Below are 27076 nucleotides of genomic sequence, written 5' to 3'. Positions count from 1 at the left end.
ATAATAGAGCACTGTAAAATAATTACAGTATAATGCATCATTATGCAGGTTTCATAGAAAGTGCTGCTATAAAATTCATATGTGGCCAAAACGACTATGTTATTTTACCAAAAGCATCATCTTTTCATTTCTGAACTTCTTTCTGTACATGTGAAAATGTTCTTATACGTGTCTAAAAAACATTGTGAGTATGCATTGTGAACTGTACCAACAACCAACCAACATATTTAACGTACATTTGGTGAATGCAAAATCTATTTAATCAAAAATAAAAAGAATTAACAAAGGGCTGATTAATAGGCATGTTTCTGTTCATAAATAACACCAGCATTGGGTATTCTGGGAAATGCACAGGAAGGTAACACACACACACACACACACACACACACAGTAAAGCTGTGTTCCTGTTCCTGTTGCACAAATAATATAAAGGATTAGGATTACATCTTGACCAAAAGAAATAAAGCATACAACAGAATACAACAGAAACAGATTATGAAAGCTTAAGTCAGAAGTATGAAGACACACTGTGACACTGAACTGAAAGCAGAAGATATGAAATGGAGGGCAGTATTAAAAAAATAATAATTTCCTGTCACTAAAGTGCATGTCACTTTACAGTGGTGGAAACAATGGAAACAAAATATATCTTAAATATTTTTTAGTCTGTTTTGCAATAGAATTTTGTGTGTCTGATATTCATTTGTCACATTGCCGAGTGTGAGGTGTAAAGCATTTTCTCAAACTTACCAATAAGGGTTTGAGATCTGTGGTCAGATATTATTTTTGCTCTCCTGTGGACACACTGGCCTGTGGGACCTCCTGACAGAAATGAATTCATTTGAATCATAGTAAAATCAATATCAAGATCACATTGCAAGATGGCCCGAATGACTCAATGAATGTCCATTTTACAACATTTATCTGCTTTTATCCACTACTGCACTTTAAGTAATACAACAAGTTTCAGAGCTTCTGCACTCTGCACTAAAAACATCGCTCACTAAACACCAGAGTGTGGTTCAGTGTGGTTAATGTTGTTAATCCAGCAGACACGGAAAATTGCTTTGCCCACACTGAAAATACAGAAACCTCAAGAGTTAAAAGAGGACATGAGAACAGGCGATGTTGTTCTGTGTAGAAGCTTAAAATGACCCAAGGTCATTTCAGGTTAACTAACAAACAGTACAAATATTTTATAATTTCACTAAATTAAACTGATTAAATTAATCAGTTAATTAAATTAACAGGTCAGCACACAGATATTTGTGCTGGGGAAGAGGGTTTTGCATCGCTTCTCTCGTAAAAAAAAAAATTTTCATTGTATGAAAAATTGTTTAATATACAAGTTAAGTAAACAATGAACCATTTAATAAACCTTACTATTATATATTATTACTAAAATCACTAATAGTCAATGTCATTGAAATTTGCTCATGCTGTTTATTTACAAGCGTAACTGCAACATTTAGCACATATGTGTTGTTGTGCATGATATGCAATTAGTTATAACTTTCCCAAGCAATACTTACATTTTCTTATATTTTATGCAAAAGCTAGATGACCTGAAATATATACTTGGCATGCTAAACTCCATCTAAAACAGCCTTTATTAACTGAGTGATAACATGGAATAATTGCACTTTCTAAAAATTACTTGTCATACCACGTGAGCTTTTAACATGAACATATGAATGCAAAAATGGATAAAAATGCTAAATAAGACAAGAAAGTACCCAAGTTATAGATTCATATGATTTTTAACCTGAATTTTTGACGTTGATAAAAACAATATTCTGCAATATCCTAAATATTCTCTGTGGGCAGAAACAGAATTGTTGATAAACTAAAAATGAATGCACAATCTTAAGTGAATAGTTGTTTTACAATCTATAGACTAATTAGACAAAGTGTACTTATCTTAATTAGAAAAAAATATATCTTAAAACTTAAAAAACGAAATGAGTCATGCATCTATCTTTCACACTTATTTTGTGATTGAGCCTCCCAGTTGTTCTTCATCACTGACCATCTACATGACCATGACTTCACACGTTCTGTAAATAGCAATGCCTGATAACCAAACTGCACATTGATAGCAACACTGCATGCTTGAACACAAACACTCAGCTGAAATGAGCTGTTAAAAACACTGCTGACTCAGTGTGACTGAAAGGTGTGGCAGACACTTCTCTAATCATCATAAGAGAAAAAAAAAAAACTAAAACAATTGAACTGTGCACACACATACATGCACACATACTCAGCTGAGCTTGAATGCAGTATAGCTGATAAGCCACTTTTTCTCCACTTCCTCAAATTTCTACATGCGGTTCATCTTTCTGTCCATCAGACAGTCATACTTCTCATTCTGACAGACGGACAGCATATCTCGGTACGACTGATGGACATGAGGTCTCTGCTGACACTGACAGGTAAAAACACAAGAGATTATGCAGCATCATCTTATTATCTGATTCTGTGTAATGGGATGATTTGACTAATTCTTGACGTAAAATGTTGAAGTCTAATTCAAATCAGCCAGTTTGCAGTTTTCATGCAACAGATAAGAGGCAAATTATTTAATGAGCATTGTTTGTCTGGTAAATATATTAACATTAAATGATGATAAATGTTAACAATTATCCAAAAATGATCAAATTTCATTGCAAACTTATATTATTTTTGGTTATGTTTGCACTAATATAATAATTTTGTAACACAGATTTGCATTACACCACCACAAACAACTTTTTACAAAGATATTTTGAAAGATATGCAAAAACTACTTTCAAAACTACTTTTGTAATGAATGTTTTGCTTAATTTATGATGCACAATATCAGCATATAATTTCAAAATGAGAAATGAAAGTTTGAGGGTATTAAATAGCAATGTATGATTTAAAATGTATTCAAAAGTCAAAGAATATTAGTGAAAATGCTTTTTTCATTCTTTTCTAATGTAATATTTCTTATAAATTACAAATTAATTATTTATACTTAAAATATGTATTTTGTCAATTGATTAATGCCTAATTTTTTATATTTATGTGTAATATATATATATATATATATATATATATTACACAATGTGTCCTGATGTACAGAAATACATCTTAAATGACATCATGGTGTGCTCATGGATTATCTGGATTTTGGGCACGAACACTGATAACACAACAGGCCAGCGACTCTTGAGTCACGATTAACCCAAAACTGACTGTGTGCAGCCGTCTCATTTCAATGTCAATGAAGCTGCAAATTAAAATTAAAGATGTAGATTTTTAGTTATTATTAATAATCTGATTTATCTTTCCATGTCACAGTGTTGTTGGCTCTCATAAGAGAAGACAACGGACAAAATCTAACAGGTAAATACACATTTTCATTGCACACAAGACCAGAGCAACTTAACATACTATCAAATCTATTATAAGCATCACTTCACCCAAACCAGTATCCTGATGTTTCTAGCATCAGTACATGTTTACACGTCTAGCGTGTATGAAGTACCACAACTGTGGGTCATTTATAATGAAGCTCCAACCTGATCCAGAGTAGTTTCTGTTGTAGTTCCCCGAGAAGGTCCAAGTAAACGCTGCAGGGTGTGTCCGCTAAAGACCGAACAGCCTGACTCCTAATTAATAATAAAACGCATCAGATCATTTTGTAAGATATGCAGATCCTCCGAAGGAATCTGAATGTTAGAAACCAGCAGCTCAAGTTTATTTTTAACAAGATTTCCTGATCACATTTCACATCGATTAGACAGTCAAAAACTACACTGAACTCGACAGAAAAACTGAAGCCCTTAAATAAAAAACAGCAAAAAAAAAAAAGTTAAAAAACAGGGTGAAAATGGTGAAAAGCTACATCATGCCATTTTAAATAAAGCAAAGAAATCTGATGAAAAGGTATATTTTTCCAAATAAATGCATAAATAAGAGCATAAATTATTTATTTATGCATTTATAAACGCATAAATAAATAAATGTGTAAATGTATAAATAAATTAATAAATAAATGCACCTTTTACAGTCCATTTCAAATGTTTCCAATTATTATATTTGTTGAGCACACAGCACTAAATCACCATGGTTTTAAATTATTTCAATTTTAGTTACTGTAATCATATTTCACAACAGTAAAGTAGTCAGACAACCTGGCGTTACAGAAGACGCGTCTCTTAAGTGTCTGTTTTCTTTCTCTCAGTGTCTTCCCTGCCGAGGTTCCCAGATGTGTTTGTTGGAGATGACGTCACTCTGATCTGTAAAGGAGGGGCTGGAACGATAAAATGGTTCATTAATGGTGTAGAACAATCACATCAGGATTCTTTAATGCTTCTTACAGCAGTGACATCAAAAAACAGCGGGGAGTACGAATGTGAGCAGGGCGGATCAAAGAGCAGCAAGTACAAACTCACTGTCCTGGGTATGAACACCATCCTAAACGACACCAAACGTTCCCTCACGATCATATGTTCCTCCTGCTGTTTCTCATAATCTCTCTCTCTCAGAGCTGGAGCCTCACGCTCAGCTCTCTCCATCTATAGGTGGCGCTGTGATGACCAAAGGCGATGGAAGAAACCTGGTGCTGCAGGTGGACGATGATCCGAAGGGCTGGGTGTGTTTTGTGTTGCGGGGAGAGAGCGGCTTCAAAATAGTACCCACTGTTGATGAGAAGATGAAGAGGGCTGTTATATTTGCAGAATTAAATGAGGCAAAACGAGCCACTTTCTGGTGCAAGAAGGGTACACAACGAAGTAATGCGGTGACGCTGAAAATGACAGGTGACTACTCCTTCTTTCTCCTGTTGTATTTCAGATCACCTGTGTAGTTAAAGGGATAGTTCACCCAAAAATGAAAATTCTGTGATCTCAAGTTGTTTTAAACCGGTTTGAATTTCTTTCTTCTGCTGAACACAAAAGAAGACATTTTGAAGAATATGGGTAACCAAACAATTGATGGGCTCCATTGACTTCCATAGTATGCGAACAAAAATACTATATGGAAGTCAAAGGGGCCTATCAACTGTTTAGTTACCCATATTCTTCAAAATATCATCTTTTGTGTTCAACAGAGGAAAGAAATTCACACAGGTTTGGAAAAATTTGAGGCTGAATAAATGATGACGGAATTTTAATTTTTTGATGAACTATCCCTTTAAATATTCACTTTCATGTAGTTCCAAAACTGTATGATTTTCTTTCTTCTGTGGAAAACAGGAGATATTTTTACTTTTTGTGTCCATGCAATGAAAGCCATTGGGGTCCAAAACAACACCAGACTCTGCTGACTATAACTGTATGGACAAATAAACTTTGAGACATTTTTTAAAACAAACATATAAAAGAAATTCACATTATCATACGATTATCATAAAATCATTAATTCTGGTAAAACTAAGTCAAACACATTTACAAAAGAAGGGACTGCATTAATATTACACACAGTGATCGCACATCTTATGTTGCATTTGTAATCCACTTTTCAATGCAAACTGCTGTCTTTCCTGGAAAACTCTTTCTGACCACAAGTTGTCAGCTAGTTCCCATCAGACTTGCATGTTAATAAACATGTTAAGAAAGTGATGTTAGAGTACACTGAATTTGTTCGTCAAGATTAAACTCACAGAGATAAACAGCTAAATATACAAAGTCCACAATCTTATTTTCACAATAATTAATTTCTGACTCCTCAATTCTGGTCCTCATTTTAAATTTTTTTTTACAAACAATATCTTCAAAATATCAATGGCTCATAAACAGCCATGAGACTAAATTGCAGAGCAAATGGAAATTGATTCTCAGATGTTGAGAAAAGGACACCTCACATCCCTTTTTCTTCAACAGCCAATAGCTTGTAGTTTATTTCAGTAACACTATGATTTGATACTTGGTTCTCATTCTAGAGAGCATTTGATTAGACAGAAATTTTAATACGCCTGTGAGTGCAACATGACGTCATCAGTATATTTTGGTCTGTTTTCCCAGAACAAAAAGACTGTAACTTTAAATCTGCTAAAAGTTTGTCAGGTTTCACTTGTGCATTAGCATATAGATGAGTTCAAAGCTAATAGACATGAATTCAAAGCTATCTTTAATTTGATGGGATGTTTAAATGAAGCATCAGTTCCTCGCAGCATTAGATGATGGATGTGTCGTCTGACCTGTGTTCTGTCTCTGTGTCTCTCAGAGCTCAGGGTGATGTTGGAGCCTCCGGCCGTTCCTGCACTGATGGGGGAGAGAGTGGATCTCAGGTGTGCAGTCTGGGGTGGAGGGAAAGTGGAAAATGCCGTGTTCTATAAGGATAATAAGACAATCCCAAACAAAATGAAAGACACGTACATCATCACCAAAGCCACAGAAGATCATACCGGCAAGTACAGCTGCCACGCCACCTACAGGTACAGCCACATCAGTGCAGATGCTGCCCGGCAGGAAGGAGATTCTGATGCCCAGGAGTTAAAAGTTATAGGTAAACACTACAAGAACTGCATTACCTCACGCCTTCATTTATACACAACTACTAATATTGCATGTACTAACAAAAAAAAAAAAAATAGTACTAGAAAGTATTATGGACATGGTACCATAGCATTCCTTAATATATGTAAGGGTGCCATGCAGTACTTTATATAATAATGAAAAATATAACTGCAAGCAGCCATTAAGGGGCCAAGCACAAAGTAGCAAGAAAGAAGTAAAATCATCAGTAAAATATAGCATTTTATTACATATACTTTATTGTAGTTAGTGGCAATTTAATATTTTGTTGTTATAGCACCACCAACAGGTGCAATCCCAACACTTTTTTTTATGTGTCCTCAGAGTGTGATCATAAATGTGTCAAATTTGGTGAAAAATCTCATTTCATTTAGGAGTTATAGACATGTATATGGTTGAGTACATAAAAAATGACCCTTGCATGACTTTGATTGCAATTTTTGCCAATTACTATCAACATTTTGGCATTTGGGCTTTACCGTGTAGACAATGAACTATGTTTCCAAATTTCCTATGGTTATTTAGTCTCGATTAGACTAACAGTTTCGAAGATATTCACAAACTTTGTTTTAATGCTAAATCACAACATTGCACAAACCATAAGGCAAAACCTGGCATGTTATGTAATGTTGGACTCGGCAAGGATTAAGGAATCTAAGGAGATGAAAATAAGTCAACCACATCAAAAGTTATGAGCATATGAATATTTGACTTCACCACTAGGTGGCGCTGTCTCGAAACTTCTCTGTCTCCTTCAGGGCATTGTGCTGATGACCCATACCGAGTTTTGTAATGATACGCTAATGCGTTCAAAAAATACAGCATTTTGCTACAAAATGCAAAATGGTCGACGCCCAAAATGGCCGATATGGTAAAGTTGGATATCATTCAACTCGGCACGCTGCCCTGAATCTAACAAGACCAGTTTTATAATTTTTGGCCAAACCGTTCGGAAGTATTTTTGCTATTTCCAGACCAGTAGGTGGCGCTGTGTCGAAACAGAGCATGTAGCCTCAGGTCATGCTTGTGATGACATGTACCAAGTTTGGTCAGATTACGCTAAAGTGATGTGGAGATATAGCCTTGCGTCCAATTTGGCATGCTCTTCTTTGAATTTGTTTGCGCGTTATTCGAGAATGGTTGGGTTTATCAAAAATCTTTTGATAACTTTTTGCCAGCATAAGATTATCTGATTTGATTTTCATTAAAATTGGAGGAACCATCAAAGAAAAAAAAAATTGGCAGGAAAAGTTTCATGGTGGAAAATGACGTCATAGGGTGCATTCAAAAAATTGTTTCTAACCCTTATGGTTCAAAAGTTTATAACAGACACAAGTCTGTTATGGTTTTCTACTACGCACCAAAAGGGGGCGCTAGTATACTCAAGTATGAGGTTTTAAATCCAGGTACGTAGTAGAGGAAGACAGATTTGTTTGAGCGGAGGGAAGCATGGCTTGCCTGCTGCACCGTCTCAAGTCAAGATGTCCTGATTGAGAAACTTTTGGTTTCCTGCTCAATCGAAAAGGACTTCTTGAACATTTTATGTGAATTATGGTGTAATTCATTGGAAGCAGAGATCAAGTGGATTTCTGTTCTATCCTGAACTTTGTTGGCATCACTTGTGGATCCTGTGGGATTTTGCACGCAAGGATTAAAATCAACTTCTTTCTATGTGATTTTTTGATAGATTTTTGGGGGTTCTTTTTCTTCTTGGATTTTTCTACATGCACGGATTTTTGCTTTACCTCAACTACAAGGGACAATTTCATCAACTGACAATCTTTAACAAATTGTCTTGCAGTCATCATACTCCCAATATAACTCCTTATCTGAATTAATTCTTCATTTCTATTTGATTCAAAGATTTGGTATTTTTTTGTTTTTTTGTTTGTTCAGTTGTTGGTTTTTGGTGCTATACTTTCATATGATATATAAACTATTCATGATACTTAATTGCTTGGTTTCAAACTGTCTAATTTATGTTTATGGTTAGTTATTGAGTCCACCCAAATTTCAGATTTATAACAGCCTCTTACCCAGAGTAGTTGGAGTTTTGTTATAAGTTATTAGCGTAAACATGAGTGAAATTTTGGACAAGTGGCACTAGAAAGTTTGATCTAGAGACACCAAATTTGCTGTAGTTAATGACGGGACTGTCTTCTATTATTGTGCCAAATTTTGTAACTTTCCCGCAGGCGGTTCTATGGGCTGCCATAGACTCCCAGAGCAGAAGAAGAAGAAGAACGCCAATGGATACAACAGGTGCCATCCCACCTTTGGTGCTTGGCCCCTAAATATAACAATATATTTAAGCAAAAATTTTATAAACAATACACATTATATGGGTATAATGATGATAATTTGATATTTGCAAGTAAGATGAAGCAAGCTAAAATAAATAAAAATACTAAAAGCAACCCATCACATCCTTCTCTTTTGTTATTTTCAGCAAAAGCAAGCATAAGCTTCACCGGCATAGCCATTATGAGTCAATTCTTTTAATGAATGAGTCAGAACGACTCTAATTTAAAGAATTTCTCACTGAATCTGTCAGAGCAGTTACATTTATGCATTTGTTAAATGTTTTTATCCTAATCCAGATACATATGGGAATTTAACCCATGACCTTAGCTAACATTGCTGTCCGTTTGCTACCAACTGAGTTAGAGGAACAACCACTGAATCAATTCTTTTGTAAGTCATATTTGTGTGTGGTACAGGTGGACCTCCTGCTACTACGGTGGATTCAGTATCCAGTACGAGACTGCAGTGTTCCTGCAATGGCTGTCCTGACGAATGCAGAACTTACCGCTGGTATCGCACACTCTTTGATGACTCATTCGCACGCCAACATCTATCTGAAAATGGCCAGCATTTTGAGATGGACAAAGAAGGACTGTACAGCTGCCGGATGTACTGCGGGAAAGGTTTCTCCCGCTTCAGCAACGTTTACCGCTACGGAGGTACTCAAACACACACACACACACACACACACACACACACCTTAGACTTCATGTCCATAAGCCAGTGTTTAGTGTGATTAAAATTCTGTTACAGTTTTTTTATTACTATTTTAAAGGGTTAGTTCACCCAAAAATGAAAATATTGTAATTTATTCCTCACCCTCATGTCGTCCTACACCCGTAAGACCTTCGTTCATCTTCGGAACACAAATTAAGATATTTTTGATGAAATCCAATGGCTCAGTGAGGCATCTATTGCCAGCAATGCCACTGAACTTCTCAAGGTCCAGAAAGGAACTCAAAACATATTTAAAACTGTTCATGTGACTACATAATATAATATTAAGGTTGAACCACTGTAGTCACATGAACAGTTTTAAATATGTTTTGAGTTCCTTTCTGGACCTTGAGAAGTTCAGTGGCATTGCTGGCAATAGATGCCTCACTGAGCATTAAATGATATAGTATTTATGATATGAGTATAGATATGAGTATTTAATGATATAATTTTCATTTTTGGGTGAACTAATCCTTTAAATTTGTTTTTAGGTTTACATTTTGTTTTCATTTCAATTTTAAAGTTTTAGCAATTTTGTAGTGTTTTTGTCATTTTTATTAGTTTTTATGTAATTAGTTAGAAATGTTGCTTTGGCAACTTATTGAAATAAAATAGCAAGTTTAATTTTTAATTCCAGTTAACATTTATTTTATTTCAAGTTAATTATTTTTAATGTTTTTCAATAATAACCCTGCTAAATCACATTTGTTTGTTTAATGTAAGCTGAGGGACGAGTCTAAATTATTTTCTGTGGTAATCGACTGCAGAAACGGTTCTAAAAGTGTCTGCGACACCTAAAAGTTTCATGCCAAAACACATGCACACAGAGCTGTATGAACGCTTTTGTTTTCCCTGCATATTCATGTTGACTGCACTGATGTATAAATGCACTACAGACACTTTCACTTCACGATTTTACAAGCACACCACTTCTCATTTTAATTTTTAGCATGAAAACGCATCCTCTCTCTTTCTCATAGCTCCACCAACTGTAAATGTGCTGCCCATCATGGTGGCTGCAATTCTGATGTTTCTTGGGGTGTTGATCGTGGTGCTGGTCGCACTGAAGTGCAGAAGACGTGGAGGAAGCAGTGTTCAGACGACCGATCAGGATAAAGACAAGAAGACAGGTGGAGACTATGAGGCAATTAAACTCACCGATCAGGCGGTTTACCACACACTAGGCGAGAGCACAGATAAGGACAAGGGCGAGGGTGGTTACGAAGCTCTACAAAAGAAGCAGGAGGAGACAGTGTACCACACACTAGGACCTGGAGAAGGTCAAAGTCAGGGTGAAGGTCAAGGTGGGTACGAGGCTCTTAAGAACGTGAAAGCCGAGGTGTACCAGACACTGAGTTCAGCTGAATCAAAAACACCAGCAGGAGAATCAGAGGGAGGGTATGAGCAGCTTCCTCAGAAAGCCAAAGATTATGAGACCGTGACAGTGGAAGATAATCCATATGAAGAACTGAAGGCCGGACAACAGGATAAGAAACAGACAAGCAAAGATAAAGAATGAAGGAACCTGGAAGAAAAAGCATCAGATTAATGTTAACCAATAGCCAAACAGCTAATTATGCTGCCTTCACGTGCTATCAGAATTATCGTAAATACAAGTTTCCTAGGTAAAAATAGCACATGAACGCCCTCCCCTTTCGAAACTTAAACGCGATTAGCTCGTAACTTCAGAAGTGGGAATTATCAAATATCCGATAGCACGTGAGGGCAGCATTAGTCAATAAAGGTAAAAAACTTTGCAAATAGTTAATACAGTTAATTGAGTGCAGGATACTCGACCCCAAAATTAAAATTCTCTCATCGTTTACTCACCCTCATGCTGTCCCAGATGTATGACTTTCTTTCTTTAGATGAACATGAAGATTTTAAGAAAATAATCTCTGTGAGTCCATATAATGCATGTAGCCTTTACCGGGACTCAGAAGATGACGCTTCAAAAACCACACAAAGTGAACTCAACGGTATTCCAAACGATCCCAGCTGATGAATCAATGTCTTCTGAAGCTAAAAGATATGTGTGAGAGAGAAATACTAATATTTAAACTTTTAAACTAATATTTTAACTTTAGACCATAGCTTCCAGCCAACTGTCACACGATTCACTCTTGAGGTAAACGTCAGTGCAAAGTGAAATGCGTGCAAGACATGCCACGAAAACACAGCAGACCGTTACTTCTTCATTATAGATATAGATCTGGGACGGCATAAACCATGAGAGATTTTTCTTTTTTTGGGTGGGGTATCCCTTTAATATAATGAAGGTTACAATAATAATATGAAATCAATTTTCATATCCTCATCTCTGGGATACATAGAGATGCTCTGGAGAGTGAACATGACTTTTAACCTCCATTTTCTGGTCAAAAACCTCCTCAAAAGTGTGTGCGCCGGCGGTGTTTCATAAGATCCCAGACAATCCACTGCAAACTCACATTCAGACCAGAATCCGTTAAGATCGGAAACGCCACTTTAGCTCGATTGACTTTACAGACTCAATCTACAGTGAGTTTGGTCCAGGCGTTAGTGGCGAAAAATAACGCACTTCACCTTCAAAGAAAGAGATTGATACTAGGCCTAAGTAAAGAAAGAAATGAAATAAATATGTAATATGAAAACATAAGCATACAAATATATACAATTAACACAACAAACAAGTTCACAAAATTACAGTTACATATCCACATTCACAGGTTTAGACATTTTCTTGCAGTTATGAGAATTCAGATAGGCCTACAATTATATAACAAAAGGAAAGTTAGTTTTGTGCAATAAAGCTGAATGATGGAAAGCACAGAAATCTCAAGGCTATGAATGTATACTATTAGCATCACGCATAAATAAGCATCAAACACACACAACATATAGATTCACCTTAGGCAATTAAACACACATAAATACACAGAATCAGTTATTGTGAATGTCTGCGTGAAGTTATAGTTATTGATTGTACAGTTTATGCTATTAAAGTGTATCTGTGGGGCTGAAGAGCATTAACACATCATTAGTAAATGTACTAATTTCTGAGCTTTTTAATAATTACACTGGTTTAACAATACATTTATTATATAAGCAATGATTTTCCAAGTAGTGTCATTCTCAGCCTCATCCAGCTTCATGTAAATGCATTTGGATTCTTGTTTATTTTTTATACTATTTCATTCTTTCATAATGTTTGTTGTCAGAGCTTAATTATAGTTATAGTGTTTTTATTACAGGTTGAAATAATTTTATATATGCACGTTGTTTTATAACCTATTTTGTTTTAATAAAGGATTTTTAAGACTACAAAAAGCAATGCATTTTCTGTTTGTTTAATTGAAGATGTAGCCTATATCAAAATAATCACAGCTTTATAACGGAATGCAATATTGTAATGCAACTGTAGTTCAGTCTTTCTCCACTAAAGGGCAAACTGGAGCTCATCATCAAACCCGCTCCTGTCGAAGTTCACCACTAGAGGTCACTGCAGGATTGATTTTGGTTCCTAGTTTCACTCACTGGTTAGTCATTTTGCTTTTGCCAGTGATTATACACTGTTAATTCCTGTTCCTTGTATAGTATCTTTTGTAATTCCAAGTGTTCAAATTAAATTGTGTATAAATTAAGCCGTGGTCAGTTTTGTCTGGTGTAACCTGATACGGATTCATTTTTCCTGACAACGTACGTCTGCATTTTTAGTTTGACCATCATTTATGGATTGCAGAATCAGACCCCTTCAAACAGATCCTAACTCCATGCATCACAATAATACACCGTAAATTATTAATGTGGATCCTAAATGTAGCTTAAGAACTCCCAGAATACTTACTATTGTAAATATACACACACACACACAAAATGAATTATTTAATAACTATTAACTATTAAATGCATAGAAATTAATTTCTATTATAAACAATGATATAGCAGTAGTTTTAGTATGTGTACAATGAAATCAGGATTTTGACCTTTTGACCTATTTGAACAGCTGCAGCAATTATAATAATAATCAATAATAAATTTAGTGGTTTAGAGATGTAGGGAATGTTTAGGTAAATTCACACCACTATTTTTTTATTTAGTTTAAAGTTGCTTTATCACATTTTTATATACATTCACATTTCACAACATAGAACAAATGCGAAGGAATCAAACCTCAAGAAACAAAGAGAAACAAAAAGAAAAATTGCAGTGATGCGTTACAGGAATGTCCTACAGATAGATGGGATTAGATGGGATAGAAGTGACTAGATTATCTTCATTTATTCAGAGAGACTCCATATGGAATCTGCTTGATTTATATTACACTAAAATGTAAATTCTTTCATCATTAGCTCAGTTGAAAGTCTACAAAATCAAGGTTTGACCGTAATGGTAGCTGGTTTTAATTTGTTGGGATTTAAGTCTTCATGATCGATGGACTGAACTGGATCATATTGGAGACTACTGGACAAGTTGGCTGACCTGCAGGAGGAAATAGCGAGTTGCACTTCAGAGGAAAAAATAGCCTACTTTTTTTTCTTCTTTTTTTTCCCACGGAGGGAACAAGCTTCCATAGTTTGTGGAGTATCACTGTGGATTGCTGCTGAATATAGGAGAGCTGCATAAGGTAAGGAGTAGCACAAAAGCACAAAGACGTCTCTATTTCTTTATTAACGGACTGCACAAGCGGTGGAACATTAAGGAATATTGCGACAACATTGTGAAGCTCGACCTGACAAACTTACACAGCTATTTAAAAAAGGTGCGCACACTCTTTAAAAAAAAAAGGGAATTGTTATGATTTATCTTGTTCATGTTCGAATGTGTGGCAATGTCTGTTAAGCTTGTGTTTATGTATATGATGTAGACAAGCAGTAGAAAGTGTTTATTGAAGCCTAAAAATAACAGATGAAAATGAAACTCATGGTTCCAAGCGAACTAAAAAGCGCTGTTGCTTAAACTTGATATGTTGCAAAAACTGAGAAAGTCCTAGTTTGAAAAAGCGTCACATCTTAAAAAGATAATGATCTCAAGATTAGCATAGACTTTGAAAGTGAGGTTAAAAGCACCTTCGAGAAGTTCAAAACCCTCTGCAAAGAAGCAAAAGAATCCATAGTTTTATTATCCAAAGAAGAGAGAAAACCATGAAACATGGTTTAAAGCCAAATCGCTGTGGGTAGAGTTTCCTGCTATTGTCAATGAGTGGCTGAAACAACAAAGGAAATCAACCCTATAGCATTACTAACACTGAAACTCGGTGTACAGTTACAGACACAGGTCTGGCTCTACTAAATCCAAATCATCTTCCCAATGAGTGTGAGCAGTCATGTGGAGGTGGAAAGAGATCCACTTGATGCCAATTCAGAATCTTAAAAAAAAAAAAAAAAAAAATCAAGGAAACAAAGGAACAATTGGAAAGGAGGTGCTGGTAAGGTTTGGTACGTTCCCCATCATTAGGGTACCACCCCTCTAATGGTAAGTTCGGTGGAGCAGAATTCAAAGGAACTTCTTTAAACAGTCAGTCAACTCAAGGTTTAGACCAGTTTAGAGCCAGTTGCCTCTGATGAAGATAAAGACTTTCTGTGTTTCCTGTGGTGGCCCAATGGTGATGTAACACAATGTTATTTATTTGGAGCAGCTTCAAAACCAAACTGTGCATGCTTTGCTCTATGGAATACTGCACAGTTTTGATGTAGAGGTAATCAACAATGTTTACAAGAATTTTACTCTATGGACTGGCTGCTCTTTGTTGTCACAAAGGTAGTTTCCATCTGACACAGTGGGACAGAAACAGATGTGAGGTCTGACAATCCATTCCAGAGCAAGGCAGATCAAATAATATCAGTGGGCTTAACTTGGTCTGAGTTTAACTGCTGATGGGAAGGGCTCTAGGTGTGTGCAGACAGACACTTTCAGTTTCAAGACTGTCTGTAAAGAGCGAATGCATAGTAGACGTGACCGTGGGATTTTGTCGTTGATCAGCTTAGTCTAGGATTCTTTAGGGTACCTTCCTGTCAAACTCATTTTACAGGAATCATGCAGAACAAGTTACAGCTGGGATGATGAGATTCCTCCAGTTCTTAACCAACAATGGATTGAATGGGATATTGATCTGGATCAAATTAATGCTTTTACAGTTGACTAACTGAATTTTTTGATTGTTTTGTTTGTTGTTTGAAGCCACATGACAATCTGTCATTTGGACAATTTGTTCAAAGAAATATGGCTCTGTGACTTAAATTAGATTACAGAATAGTCAAAGTTCATGTCACAATCATGTTTTTGGACAGTTTTGAATTTGTAAACACCTGAAATATAATTACCTATTGAATTTTTTTTATTATTTTTTTTATTTTGTTTATTGTTAAACTCCACTTCCACAAATTTCTCTTTCTGACGGACGGACAGCGTGGCTCGGTTCGGATGATGGACATGAGGTCTCTGCTGACACTATCAGGTAAAAACACGAGTTTATGCAAATCATCTTATTTTCTGATTCTGTGCAACGGGTTTCTGTTGATATTTGCTACATTCATGCTGAAGTTTAATTAAAATCAACCAGTTTGCAGTTTTCATGCAACAGAAGAAGCAAATCATTGAATGAGCTTTGTTTGTCTGGTTAATATACTGACATTAAATGATGAATGATTTTCCAAAAATGATCCAACTTCATAGCAAACTTCACAGAAATTCAAATTATATTATTTTGGGTGATATTTGCACTAATATGATAATTTTGTTACACAGATTTGCGTAACACTGCCAATTTTTTACAAAGATATTTCTGAAAGGCTTATTATCAAATAGTTGTTGTATTTATAGCCAATATTTTGCACAATTTATGATGCACAATATCAGCACATCATTTCAAAATATGAAATGAAAGTTTGACAGAAGCCAGAAAAAGTATTAAATAGCAGTAAATTAATGTTATGCATTAAAATGTATTCAAAATGCTTCTATGTTGCATTCTTTTTAAATATATGTATTAAACAATCAAAATATGAGGAAAATATTTTATTAAAAAAATTAAATGTGAAGGAAAAACAAAACTCATTAAAGGGATAGTTCACCAAAAATGAAAATTCTGTCATTAATTACTCATGTCGTTCCAAATCCGTAGACTTTTGTTCATCTTCGGAACACAAATGAAGATCTTTTTGATGAAATCTGAGAGCTTTCTGTCCCTCCATAGACAGCTACCCGACTACCACACTGACGCTTTAAAAAGTTAATCAAGAGATTTTCGAGGGAGACTCGATTACTTATATGATAAACAGATTTAATTTAGGCTTGCAACCTACAGCTGCAGGTTTTATTTTACTATGCCGATAGTGGTCTCAGACCCAAAAAGTTTATACAGCATGTTCTGGTCAATATTCAGAAATATTTTACCAACGAATGTTGCAATTGACAAATAAGAATCAAGACTTACGGAACAAGTTGTAATGAAAGACAAATTTACTGGAATACATCTTAAATGGTGTGGTCATGGATTATCTGGATTTTGGACACGAACACTGAAAACACAACAGGCCAGCGACTCTTGAGTCACGATTAACCCAAAACTGACTGTGTGCAGCAGTCTCATTTCATTGTCAATGAAGCTGCAAATTAAAATTAAAGATGTAGATTCTCAGTCCAGAAATAATCTGATTTATCTTTCCATGTCACAGTGTTGTTGGCTCTCATAAGAGAAGACAACGGACAAAATCCAACAGGTAAATACACACATTTTCATTGTGCACAAGACCAGAGCAACTGAAATGTTACATCAGCCTGATCCTTAAAACAACAAAACATCATAATTAAGATTATATCAAATCTATTATAAGCACAGCATTAAGCAAAAACAAATGCAGATCTGCAGTTCTTTAATGCAGAAGACCTCATCACTTCACCCAAACCAGTATCCTGATGTTTCTAGCGTCAGTACGTTTACATGTCTAGCGTGTATGAAGTACCTCAACTGAGGGTCATTTATAATGAAGCTCCGACCTGGTCCAAAGTAGCTGTTGTGGTTCCTCAAGAATGTCCAAGTAAACAACGCAGGGTGTGTCCGCTGAAGACCAAATCAGATCATTTTGTAAGATATGCAGATCCTCCGAAGGAATCTGAATGTTAGAAACCAGCAGCTCAAGTTTATTTTTAACAAGATTCCCTGATCACATTTCACATCGATTAGACAGTCAAAAACTACACTGAACTCGACAGAAAAACTGAAGCCCTTAAATAAAAAACAGAAAAAAGAAAACAGCTAATTTATTTAAAAGGGTGGAAATGAAGTTATATTGTGACTTTTTAAATCAAGCAAAAAAAAAAAAAAAAACTCATTTAATTCTAAAGGTGATGCTACACAGGGCAACTTTTTGAGCAATGTTGCCGGGCAATTTTGCAGAGCAATGTTGTTTGGACACTATTGAAAATGGGCAAATTTCTATCTGGATACTTTAAATCGAAATTTTTTGCCCATTCTCAATGGGAAAGTGCCCAAGCAACATCGCTCGGCAAAACTGCCTAGCAACACTGCTCAAAAAGTTGCCCCGTGTTTGCCCCGTGTTTATTTTTATTTTCATCCCCTCTCAGACTCTTAAGGTGATGAAGCACGGGCCGTGTATCATCACCTTAAGAGTCTGAGAGAGGACGAAAATAAAAAGCTATATTATAACTTTTTTAATAAATGTATAAATACACCTTTTAAATGTCCATTCCAGTAAGAAAACTTTTCCAATTACTCCAAATATATTTTTTGTTGAGTACACAGCAATAAATCACTGAGGTTTTTAATTATTGTCAATCAATCAATCAATCAATCAATCATATTTCACAACAGTAGTCAGACAACCTGGCGTTACAGAAGACGCGTCTCTTAAGTGTCTGTTTTCTTTCTCTCAGTGTCTTCCCTGCCGAGGTTCCCAGATGTGTTTGTTGGAGATGACGTCACTCTGATCTGTAAAGGATGGGCTGGAACGATAAAATGGTTCATTAATGGTGTAAAACATTCACATCAGGATCCTTTAATGCTTCTTACAGCAGTGACATCAAAAAACAGCGGGGAGTACGAATGTGAGCAGGGCGGATCAAAGAGCAGCAAGTACAATCTCACTGTCCTGGGTATGAACACCATCCTAAATGACACTAAACGTTCCCTCACGATCATATGTTCCTCCTGCTGTTTCTCATAATCTCTCTCTCTTTCAGAGCTGGAGCCTCACGCTCAGCTCTCTCCATCTATAGGTGGCGCTGTGATGACCAAAGGCGATGGAAGAAACCTGGTGCTGCAGGTGGACGATGATCCGAAGGACTGGGTGTGTTTTGTGTTGCGGGGAGAGAGCGGCTTCAAAATAGTACCCACTGTTGATGAGAAGATGAAGAGGGCTGTTATATTTGCAGAATTAAAAGAGGCAAAACGAGCCACTTTCTGGTGCAAGAAGGGTACACAACGAAGCAATGCAGTGACGCTGAAAATGACAGGTGACTACTCCTTCTTTCTCCTGTTGTATTTCAGATCACCTGTGTAGTTAAAGGGATAGTTCACCCAAAAATGAAAATTCTGTGATCTCAAGTTGTTTTAAACCTGTTTGAATTTCTTTCTTCTGCTGAACACAAAAGAAGACATTTTGAAGAATATGGGTAACCAAACAATTGATGGGCCCCATTGACTTCCATAGTATGGGAACAATAATACTATATGGAAGTCAAAGGGGCCTATCAACTGTTTAGTTACCCATATTCTTCAAAATATCATCTTTTGTGTTCAACAGAGGAAAGAAATTCATACAGGTTTGGAACAATTTGAGGCTGAATAAATGATGACGGAATTTTAATTTTTTGATGAACTATCCCTTTAAATATTCACTTTCATGTAGTTCCAAAACTGTATGATTTTCTTTCTTCTGTGGAAAACAGGAGATATTTTTTACTTTTTGTGTCCATGCAATGAAAGCCATTGGGGTCCAAAACAACACCAGACTCTGCTGACTATAACTGTATGGACAAATAAACTTTGAGACATTTTTTAAAACAAACATATAAAAGAAATTCACATTATCATACGATTATCATAAAATCATTAATTCTGGTAAAACTAAGTCAAACACATTTACAAAAGAAGGGACTGCATTAATATTACACACAGTGATCGCACATCTTATGTTGCATTTGTAATCCACTTTTCAATGCAAACTGCTGTCTTTCCTGGAAAACTCTTTCTGACCACAAGTTGTCAGCTAGTTCCCATCAGACTTGCATGCTAATAAACATGTTAAGAAAGTGATGTTAGAGTACACTGAATTTGTTCGTCAAGATTAAACTCACAGAGATAAACAGCTAAATATACAAAGTCCACAATCTTATTTTCACAATAATTAATTTCTGACTCCTCAATTCTGGTCCTCATTTTAAAACATTTTTTACAAACAATATCTTCAAAATATCAATGGCTCATAAACAGCCATGAGACTAAATTGCAGAGCAAATGGAAATTGATTCTCAGATGTTGAGAAAAGGACACCTCACATCCCTTTTTCTTCAACAGCCAATAGCTTATTTCAGTAACACTATGATTTGATACTTGGTTCTCATTCTAGAGAGCATTTGATTAGACAGAAATTTTAATACGCCTGTGAGTGCAACATGACGTCATCAGTATATTTTGGTCTGTTTTCCCAGAACAAAAAGACTGTAACTTTAAATCTGCTAAAAGTTTGTCAGGTTTCACTTGTGCATTAGCATATAGATGAGTTCAAAGCTAATAGACATGAATTCAAAGCTATCTTTAATTTGATGGGATGTTTAAATGAAGCATCAGTTCCTCGCAGCATTAGATGATGGATGTGTCGTCTGACCTGTGTTCTGTCTCTGTGTCTCTCAGAGCTCAGGGTGATGTTGGAGCCTCCGGCCGTTCCTGCACTGATGGGGGAGAGAGTGGATCTCAGGTGTGCAGTCTGGGGTGGAGGAAAGGTGGAAAATGTCGTGTTCTATAAGGATAATAAGACAATCCCAAACGAAATGAAAGACACGTACATCATCACCAAAGCCACAGAAGATCATACCGGCAAGTACAGCTGCCACGCCACCTACAGGTACAGCCACATCAGTGCAGATGCTGCCCGGCAGGAAGGAGATTCTGATGCCCAGGAGTTAAAAGTTATAGGTAAACACTACAATAATTGCATTACCTCACGCCTTCGTTTATACACAACTACTAATATTGCATGTACTAACAAAACAAAAAAAAAAGTACTAGAAAGTATTTCTGGACATGGTACCATAGCATTCCTTAATATATGTAAGGGTGCCATGCAGTACTTTATATAATAATGAAAAATATAACTGCAAGCAGCCATTAAGGGGCCAAGCACAAAGAAGCAAGAAAGAAGTAAAATCATCAGAATATACTGCATTTTATTGCATATACTTTATTGTAGTTAGTGGCGATTTAATATTTTGTTGTTATCGCGCCACCAACAGGCGCAATCCCAACACATTTTTCAAATGTCCTCAGAGAGTGCCAGTAAATAAGTGTGTACAATTTGGTTAAAATATCTCATTTTGTTTAGGAGTTATAGACATGTATATGTATGAGTACAAAAAAATGACCCATTCATGACAAAATTTTGCCATTTGGGCTTTACCATGTAGACAATGACCTATGTTTCCGAATTTCCAATCGTGGTTTTGTCTCGATCTGACTAATAGTTTTGAAGATATTCGCAAATGTTGTTTTAATGTTAAATCGCAACTTTGCACAAACCATAAGGCAAAACCTGGCATGTTATGTATCGTTGGACTCGGCAAGGATTAAGGAATCTAAGGAGATGAAAATAAGTCAACCACATCAAAAGTTATGAGCATATGAATATTTGACTTCACCACTAGGCGGCACTGTCTCGAAACTTTTCTGTCTCCTTCAGGGCATTGTGCTGATGACCCATACCGAGTTTTGTAATGATACACTAATGCAATCAAAAAATACAACATTTTGCTACAAAATGCAAAATGGCCAATATGGTAAAATTGAATATCATTCAACTCGGCATGCTGCCCTGAATCTAACAAGACCAGTTTTATAATTTTTGGCCAAACCTTTCGGAAGTATTTTTTCTATCTCCAGACCAGTAGGTGGGGCTGTGCTGAAACAGAGCATGTAGTCTCAGGTCATGCTTGTGATGACATGTACCAAGTTTGGTCAGATTACGCTAAAATGATGCGGAGATATAGCCTTGCGTCCAATTTGGCATGCTTTTCTTCGAATTTGTTTGCGCGTTATTCGAGAATGGTTGGGTTTATCAAAAGCTTTTGATAACTTTTTGCCAGCATAAGATGATCTGATTTGATTTTCACTAAAATCGCAGCAACCGTCTAAGTAGGAGGAGTTCGAAAAAGTATTTTTTTGGGTGGGAAAATTTGGCAGGGAAAGTTTCATGGCAGAAAATGATGTCATAGGGTGCATTCGAATTGTATTGAGCCTAAGAATCAGAGGAAAAACGTTTCTAACCCTTATGGTTCAAAAGTTATTAGTGTAAACATGAGTGAAACTTTGGACAAGTGGTAGCGCTAGAAAGTTTGATCTAGAGACACCAAATTTGTTGTAGTTAATGACGGGACTGTCTTCTATCATTGTGCCAAATTTCATAACTTTCCCGCAGGCGGTTCTATGGGCTGCCATAGACTCCCAGAGCAGAAGAAGAAGAAGAAGAAAAAGAAGGCCAACAGATACAACAGGTGCCATCCCACCTTTGGTGCTTGGCCCCTAAATATAACAAGACAATATATTTAAGCAAAAATTTTATAAACAATACACATTATATGGGTATAATGATGATAATTTGATATTTGCAAGTAAGATAAAGCAAGCTAAAATAAATAAAAATACTAAAAGCAACCCATCACATCCTTCTCTTTTGTTATTTTCAGCAAAAGCAAGCATAAGCTTCACCGGCATAACCATTATGAGTCAATTCTTTTAATGAATGAGTCAGAACGACTCTAATCTAACGAATTACTCACTGAATCTGTCAGAGCAGTTACATTTATGCATTTGTTAAATGTTTTTATCCTAATCCGGATACATATGGGAATTTAACCTATGACCTTAGCTAACATTGCTGTCCATTTGCTACCAACTGAGTTAGAGGAACAACCACTGAATCAATTCTTTTGTAAGTCATATTTGTGTGTGGTACAGGTGGACCTCCTGCTACTACGGTGGATTCAGTATCCAGTACGAGACTGCAGTGTTCCTGCAATGGCTGTCCTGACGAATGCAGAACTTACCGCTGGTATCGCACACTCTTTGATGACTCATTCGCACGCCAACATCTATCTGAAAATGGCCAGCATTTTGAGATGGACAAAGAAGGACTGTACAGCTGCCGGATGTACTGCGGGAAAGGTTTCTCCCGCTTCAGCAACGTTTACCGCTACGGAGGTACTCAAACACATACACACATACACCTTAGACTTCATGTCCATAAGCCAGTGTTAGTGTGATTAAAATTCTGTTGTAGTTTTTTTATTACTATTTTAAAGGGTTAGTTCACCCAAAAATGAAAATATTTTTGATGAAATCCGATGGCTCAGTGAGGCATCTACTGCCAGCAATGTCACCAAACTTCTCAAGAACTTCTAGAAAGGAACTCAAAACATATTTAAAACAGTTCATGTGACTACAGTGGTTCAACCTTAATATTATAAAGCGACGAGAATACTTTTTGTGCACTAAAAAAACAAACTAATGACTTTTCAACAATATCTAGTGATGGCCGATTTCAAAACACTGCTTCGAATCTTTTGTTTCAAATCAGTGATTCGGATCTCGTATCAAAATGCCAAACTGCTGAAATCACGTGACTTTGGCACTCCAAACAACACATTCGAAACAAATGATTCAAAGCAGTGTTTTGAAATCGGCCATCACTAGATATTGTTAAAAAGTCGTTATTTTGTTCTTTTGGTGCACAAAAAGTATTCTCGTCGCTTTATAATATTAATAATTATTATTTCAAGTTAATTATTTTTTAATTGTTTCTTTCAATGATAATAACCCTGCTAAATCACATTTGTTTGTTTAATGTAAGCTGAGGGACGAGTCTAAATTATTTTCTGTGGTAATCGACTGCAGAAACGGTTCTAAAAGTGTCTGCGACACCTAAAAGTTTCATGCCAAAACACATGCACACAGAGCTGTATGAACGCTTTTGTTTTCCCTGCATATTCATGTTGACTGCACTGATGTATAAATGCACTACAGACACTTTCACTTCACGATTTTACAAGCACACCACTTCTCATTTTAATTTTTAGCATGAAAACGCATCCTCTCTCTTTCTCATAGCTCCACCAACTGTAAATGTGCTGCCCATCATAGTGGCTATAATTCTTTTTCTTGGGGTGTTGATCGTGGTGGTGCTGGTCGCACTGAAGTGCAGAAGACGTGGAGGAAGCAGTGTTCAGACGACCGATCAGGATAAAGACAAGAAGACAGGTGGAGACTATGAGGCAATTAAACTCACCGATCAGGCGGTTTACCACACACTAGGCGAGAGCACAGATAAGGACAAGGGCGAGGGTGGTTACGAAGCTCTACAAAAGAAGCAGGAGGAGACAGTGTACCACACACTAGGACCTGGAGAAGGTCAAAGTCAGGGTGAAGGTCAAGGTGGGTTCGAGGTTCTTAAGAACGTGAAAGCCGAGGTGTACCAGACACCAGTTCAGCTGAATCAAAAACACCAGCAGGAGAATCAGGGGGAGGGTATGAGCAGCTTCCTCAGAAAGCCAAAGATTATGAGACCGTGACAATAGAAGATAATCCATATGAAGAACTGAAGGCCGGACAACAGAATAAGAAACAGACAAGCAAAGATAAAGAATGAAGGAACCTGGAAGAAAAAGCATCAGATTAATGTTAACCAATAGCCAAACAGCTAATTATGCTGCCTTCACGTGCTATCAGAATTATCGTAAATACAAGTTTCCTAGGTAAAAATAGCACAGGAACGCCCTCCCCTTTCGAAACTTAAACGCGATTAGCTTGTAACTTCAGAAGTGGGAATTATCAAATATCCGATAGCACGTGAGGGCAGCATTAGTCAATAAAGGTAAAAAACTTTGCAAATAGTTAATACAGTTAATTGAGTGCAGGATACTCAACCCCAAAATTAAAATTCTCTCATCGTTTACTCACCCTCATGCTGTCCCAGATGTATGACTTTCTTTCTTTAGATGAACATGAAGATTTTAAGAAAATAATCTCTGAGTCCATATAATGCATGTAGCCTTTACCGGGACTCAGAAGATGATGCTTCAAAAACCACACAAAGTGAACTCGACGGTATTCCAAACGATCCCAGCTGATGAATCAATGTCTTCTGAAGCTAAACGATATGTGTGAGAGAGAAATACTAATATTTAAACTTTTAAACTAATATTTTAACTTTAGACCATAGCTTCCAGCCAACTGTCACACGATTCACTCTTGAGGTAAACGTCAGTGCAAAGTGAAATGCGTGCGAGACATGCCACGAAAACACAGCGGACCGTTACTTCTTCATTATAGATATAGATCTGGGACGGCATAAACCATGAGAGATTTTTCTTTTTTTGGGTGGGGTATCCCTTTAATATAATGAAGGTTACAATAATAATATGAAATCAATTTTCATATCCTCATCTCTGGGATACATAGAGATGCTCTGGAGAGTGAACATGACTTTTAACCTCCATTTTCTGGTCAAAAACCTCCTCAAAAGTGTGTGCGCCGGCGGTGTTTCATAAGATCCCAGACAATCCACTGCAAACTCACATTCAGACCAGAATCCGTTAAGATCGGAAACGCCACTTTAGCTCGATTGACTTTACAGACTCAATCTACAGTGAGTTTGGTCCAGGCGTTAGTGGCGAAAAATAACGCACTTCACCTTCAAAGAAAGAGATTGATACTAGGCCTAAGTAAAGAAAGAAATGAAATAAATATGTAATATGAAAACATAAGCATACAAATATATACAATTAACACAACAAACAAGTTCACAAAATTACAGTTACATATCCACATTCACAGGTTTAGACATTTTCTTGCAGTTATGAGAATTCAGATAGGCCTACAATTATATAACAAAAGGAAAGTTAGTTTTGTGCAATAAAGCTGAATGATGGAAAGCACAGAAATCTCAAGGCTATGAATGTATACTATTAGCATCACGCATAAATAAGCATCAAACACACACAACATATAGATTCACCTTAGGCAATTAAACACACATAAATACACAGAATCAGTTATTGTGAATGTCTGCGTGAAGTTATAGTTATTGATTGTACAGTTTATGATATTAAAGTGTATCTGTGGGGCTGAAGAGCATTAACACATCATTAGTAAATGTACTAATTTCTGAGCTTTTTAATAATTACACTGGTTTAACAATACATTTATTATATAAGCAATGATTTTCCAAGTAGTGTCATTCTCAGCCTCATCCAGCTTCATGTAAATGCATTTGGATTCTTGTTTATTTTTTATACTATTTCATTCTTTCATAATGTTTGTTGTCAGAGCTTAATTATAGTTATAGTGTTTTTATTACAGGTTGAAATAATTTTATATATGCACGTTGTTTTGTAACCTATGTTGTGTTAATAAAGGATTTTTAAGACTACAAAAAGCAATGCATTTTCTGTTTGTTTAATTGAAGATGTAGCCTATATCACAATAAACAGCTTTATAACGGAATGCAATATTGCAATGCAACTGTAGTTCAGTCTTTCTCCACTAAAGGGCAAACTGGAGCTCATCATCAAACCCGCTCCTGTCGAAGTTCACCACTAGAGGTCACTGCAGCATTGATTTGGGTTCCTAGTTTCACTCATTGGTTAGTCATTTTGCTTTTGCCAGTGATTATACACTGTTAATTCCTGTTCCTTGTATAGTATCTTTTGTAATTCCAAGTGTTCAAATTAAATTGTGTATAAATTAAGCCGTGGTCAGTTTTGTCTGGTGTAACCTGATACGGATTCATTGCTTTTTCCTGACAACGTACGTCTGCATTTTTAGTTTGACCATCATTTATGGATTGCAGAATCAGACCCCTTCAAACAGATCCTAACTCCATGCATCACAATAATACACCGTAAATTATTAATGTGGATCCTAAATGTAGCTTAAGAACTCCCAGAATACTACTATTATAAATATACACACACACACACAAAATGAATTATTTAATAACTATTAACTATTAAATGCATAGAAATTAATTTCTATTATAAACAATGATATAGCAGTAGTTTTAGTATGTGTACAATGAAATCAGGATTTTGACGTTTTTGAACAGCTGCTGCAATTATAATAATAATCAATAATAAATAAGTTGCTTTATCACATTTTTATATACATTCACATTTCACAACATAGAACAAATGCGAAGGAATCAAACCTCAAGAAACAAAGAAAAACAAAAAGAAAAATTGCAGTGATGCGTTACAGGAATGTCCTACAGATAGATGGGATTAGATGGGATAGAAGTGACTAGATTATCTTAATTTATTCAGAGAGACTCCATATGGAATCT

At 36.1% G+C, this 27076-nt stretch overlaps 2 protein-coding genes and 1 long non-coding RNA gene across 6 annotated transcripts; 2 read left to right on the top strand and 1 right to left on the bottom strand.

The window, feature by feature from the left end:
- The first annotated feature begins 2254 nt into the window (after window positions 1–2254).
- LOC127506047 (uncharacterized) lies at window positions 2255–13150 on the top strand. The gene is made up of 7 exons (XM_051882174.1): window positions 2255–2435; window positions 3328–3372; window positions 4214–4432; window positions 4518–4790; window positions 6196–6477; window positions 9227–9469; window positions 10508–13150. Exons 1-7 carry the CDS (start codon window positions 2405–2407, stop codon window positions 11044–11046), a joined length of 1632 nt encoding a protein of 543 aa, XP_051738134.1. The 5' UTR covers window positions 2255–2404; the 3' UTR covers window positions 11047–13150.
- LOC127506100 (uncharacterized) lies at window positions 8403–22738 on the bottom strand. Its single transcript, XR_007927909.1, has 2 exons — window positions 22602–22738; window positions 8403–9132 (listed from the first exon to the last, which is right to left on the bottom strand). It is a non-coding gene; the product is annotated as an uncharacterized LOC127506100 (long non-coding RNA).
- LOC127506052 (uncharacterized) lies at window positions 13752–26170 on the top strand. 4 transcript variants are annotated; one of them, XM_051882184.1, is made up of 8 exons: window positions 13752–14133; window positions 15915–15963; window positions 17183–17227; window positions 18402–18620; window positions 18708–18980; window positions 20380–20661; window positions 22696–22938; window positions 23845–26170. In XM_051882184.1, exons 2-8 carry the CDS (start codon window positions 15930–15932, stop codon window positions 24303–24305), a joined length of 1557 nt encoding a protein of 518 aa, XP_051738144.1. In that variant the 5' UTR covers window positions 13752–14133; window positions 15915–15929; the 3' UTR covers window positions 24306–26170. The 4 variants fall into 4 exon arrangements, with proteins under 4 accessions (XP_051738144.1, XP_051738147.1, XP_051738146.1 ...); XM_051882187.1 differs by lacking the exon at window positions 13752–14133 and adding an exon at window positions 14253–14268; XM_051882186.1 differs by lacking the exon at window positions 13752–14133 and adding an exon at window positions 14741–15204.
- The last annotated feature ends 906 nt before the right edge of the window (window positions 26171–27076 follow it).

The sequence above is a fragment of the Ctenopharyngodon idella genome, chromosome 23, assembly GCF_019924925.1.
Source record: "Ctenopharyngodon idella isolate HZGC_01 chromosome 23, HZGC01, whole genome shotgun sequence".
Taxonomy (NCBI): Eukaryota; Metazoa; Chordata; class Actinopteri; order Cypriniformes; family Xenocyprididae; genus Ctenopharyngodon; species Ctenopharyngodon idella.
This window is presented reverse-complemented; position numbering and strand designations above follow the sequence as displayed.

What these genes read in the sequence shown, in the direction of transcription:
- LOC127506047 (XM_051882174.1), top strand. Translation starts at nt 2,405, where the DNA reads ATGGACATGAGGTCTCTGCTGACACTGACAG. An exon ending in CAACGGACAAAATCTAACAG is followed by an intron (nt 3,373 to 4,213) that starts GTAAATACACAT and finishes TCTTTCTCTCAG; the next exon opens with TGTCTTCCCTGCCGAGGTTC. An exon ending in GTACAAACTCACTGTCCTGG is followed by an intron (nt 4,433 to 4,517) that starts GTATGAACACCA and finishes TCTCTCTCTCAG; the next exon opens with AGCTGGAGCCTCACGCTCAG.
- LOC127506052 (XM_051882184.1), top strand. Translation starts at nt 15,930, where the DNA reads ATGATGGACATGAGGTCTCTGCTGACACTATCAG. An exon ending in GTCTCTGCTGACACTATCAG is followed by an intron (nt 15,964 to 17,182) that starts GTAAAAACACGA and finishes TCCATGTCACAG; the next exon opens with TGTTGTTGGCTCTCATAAGA. An exon ending in GTACAATCTCACTGTCCTGG is followed by an intron (nt 18,621 to 18,707) that starts GTATGAACACCA and finishes TCTCTCTTTCAG; the next exon opens with AGCTGGAGCCTCACGCTCAG.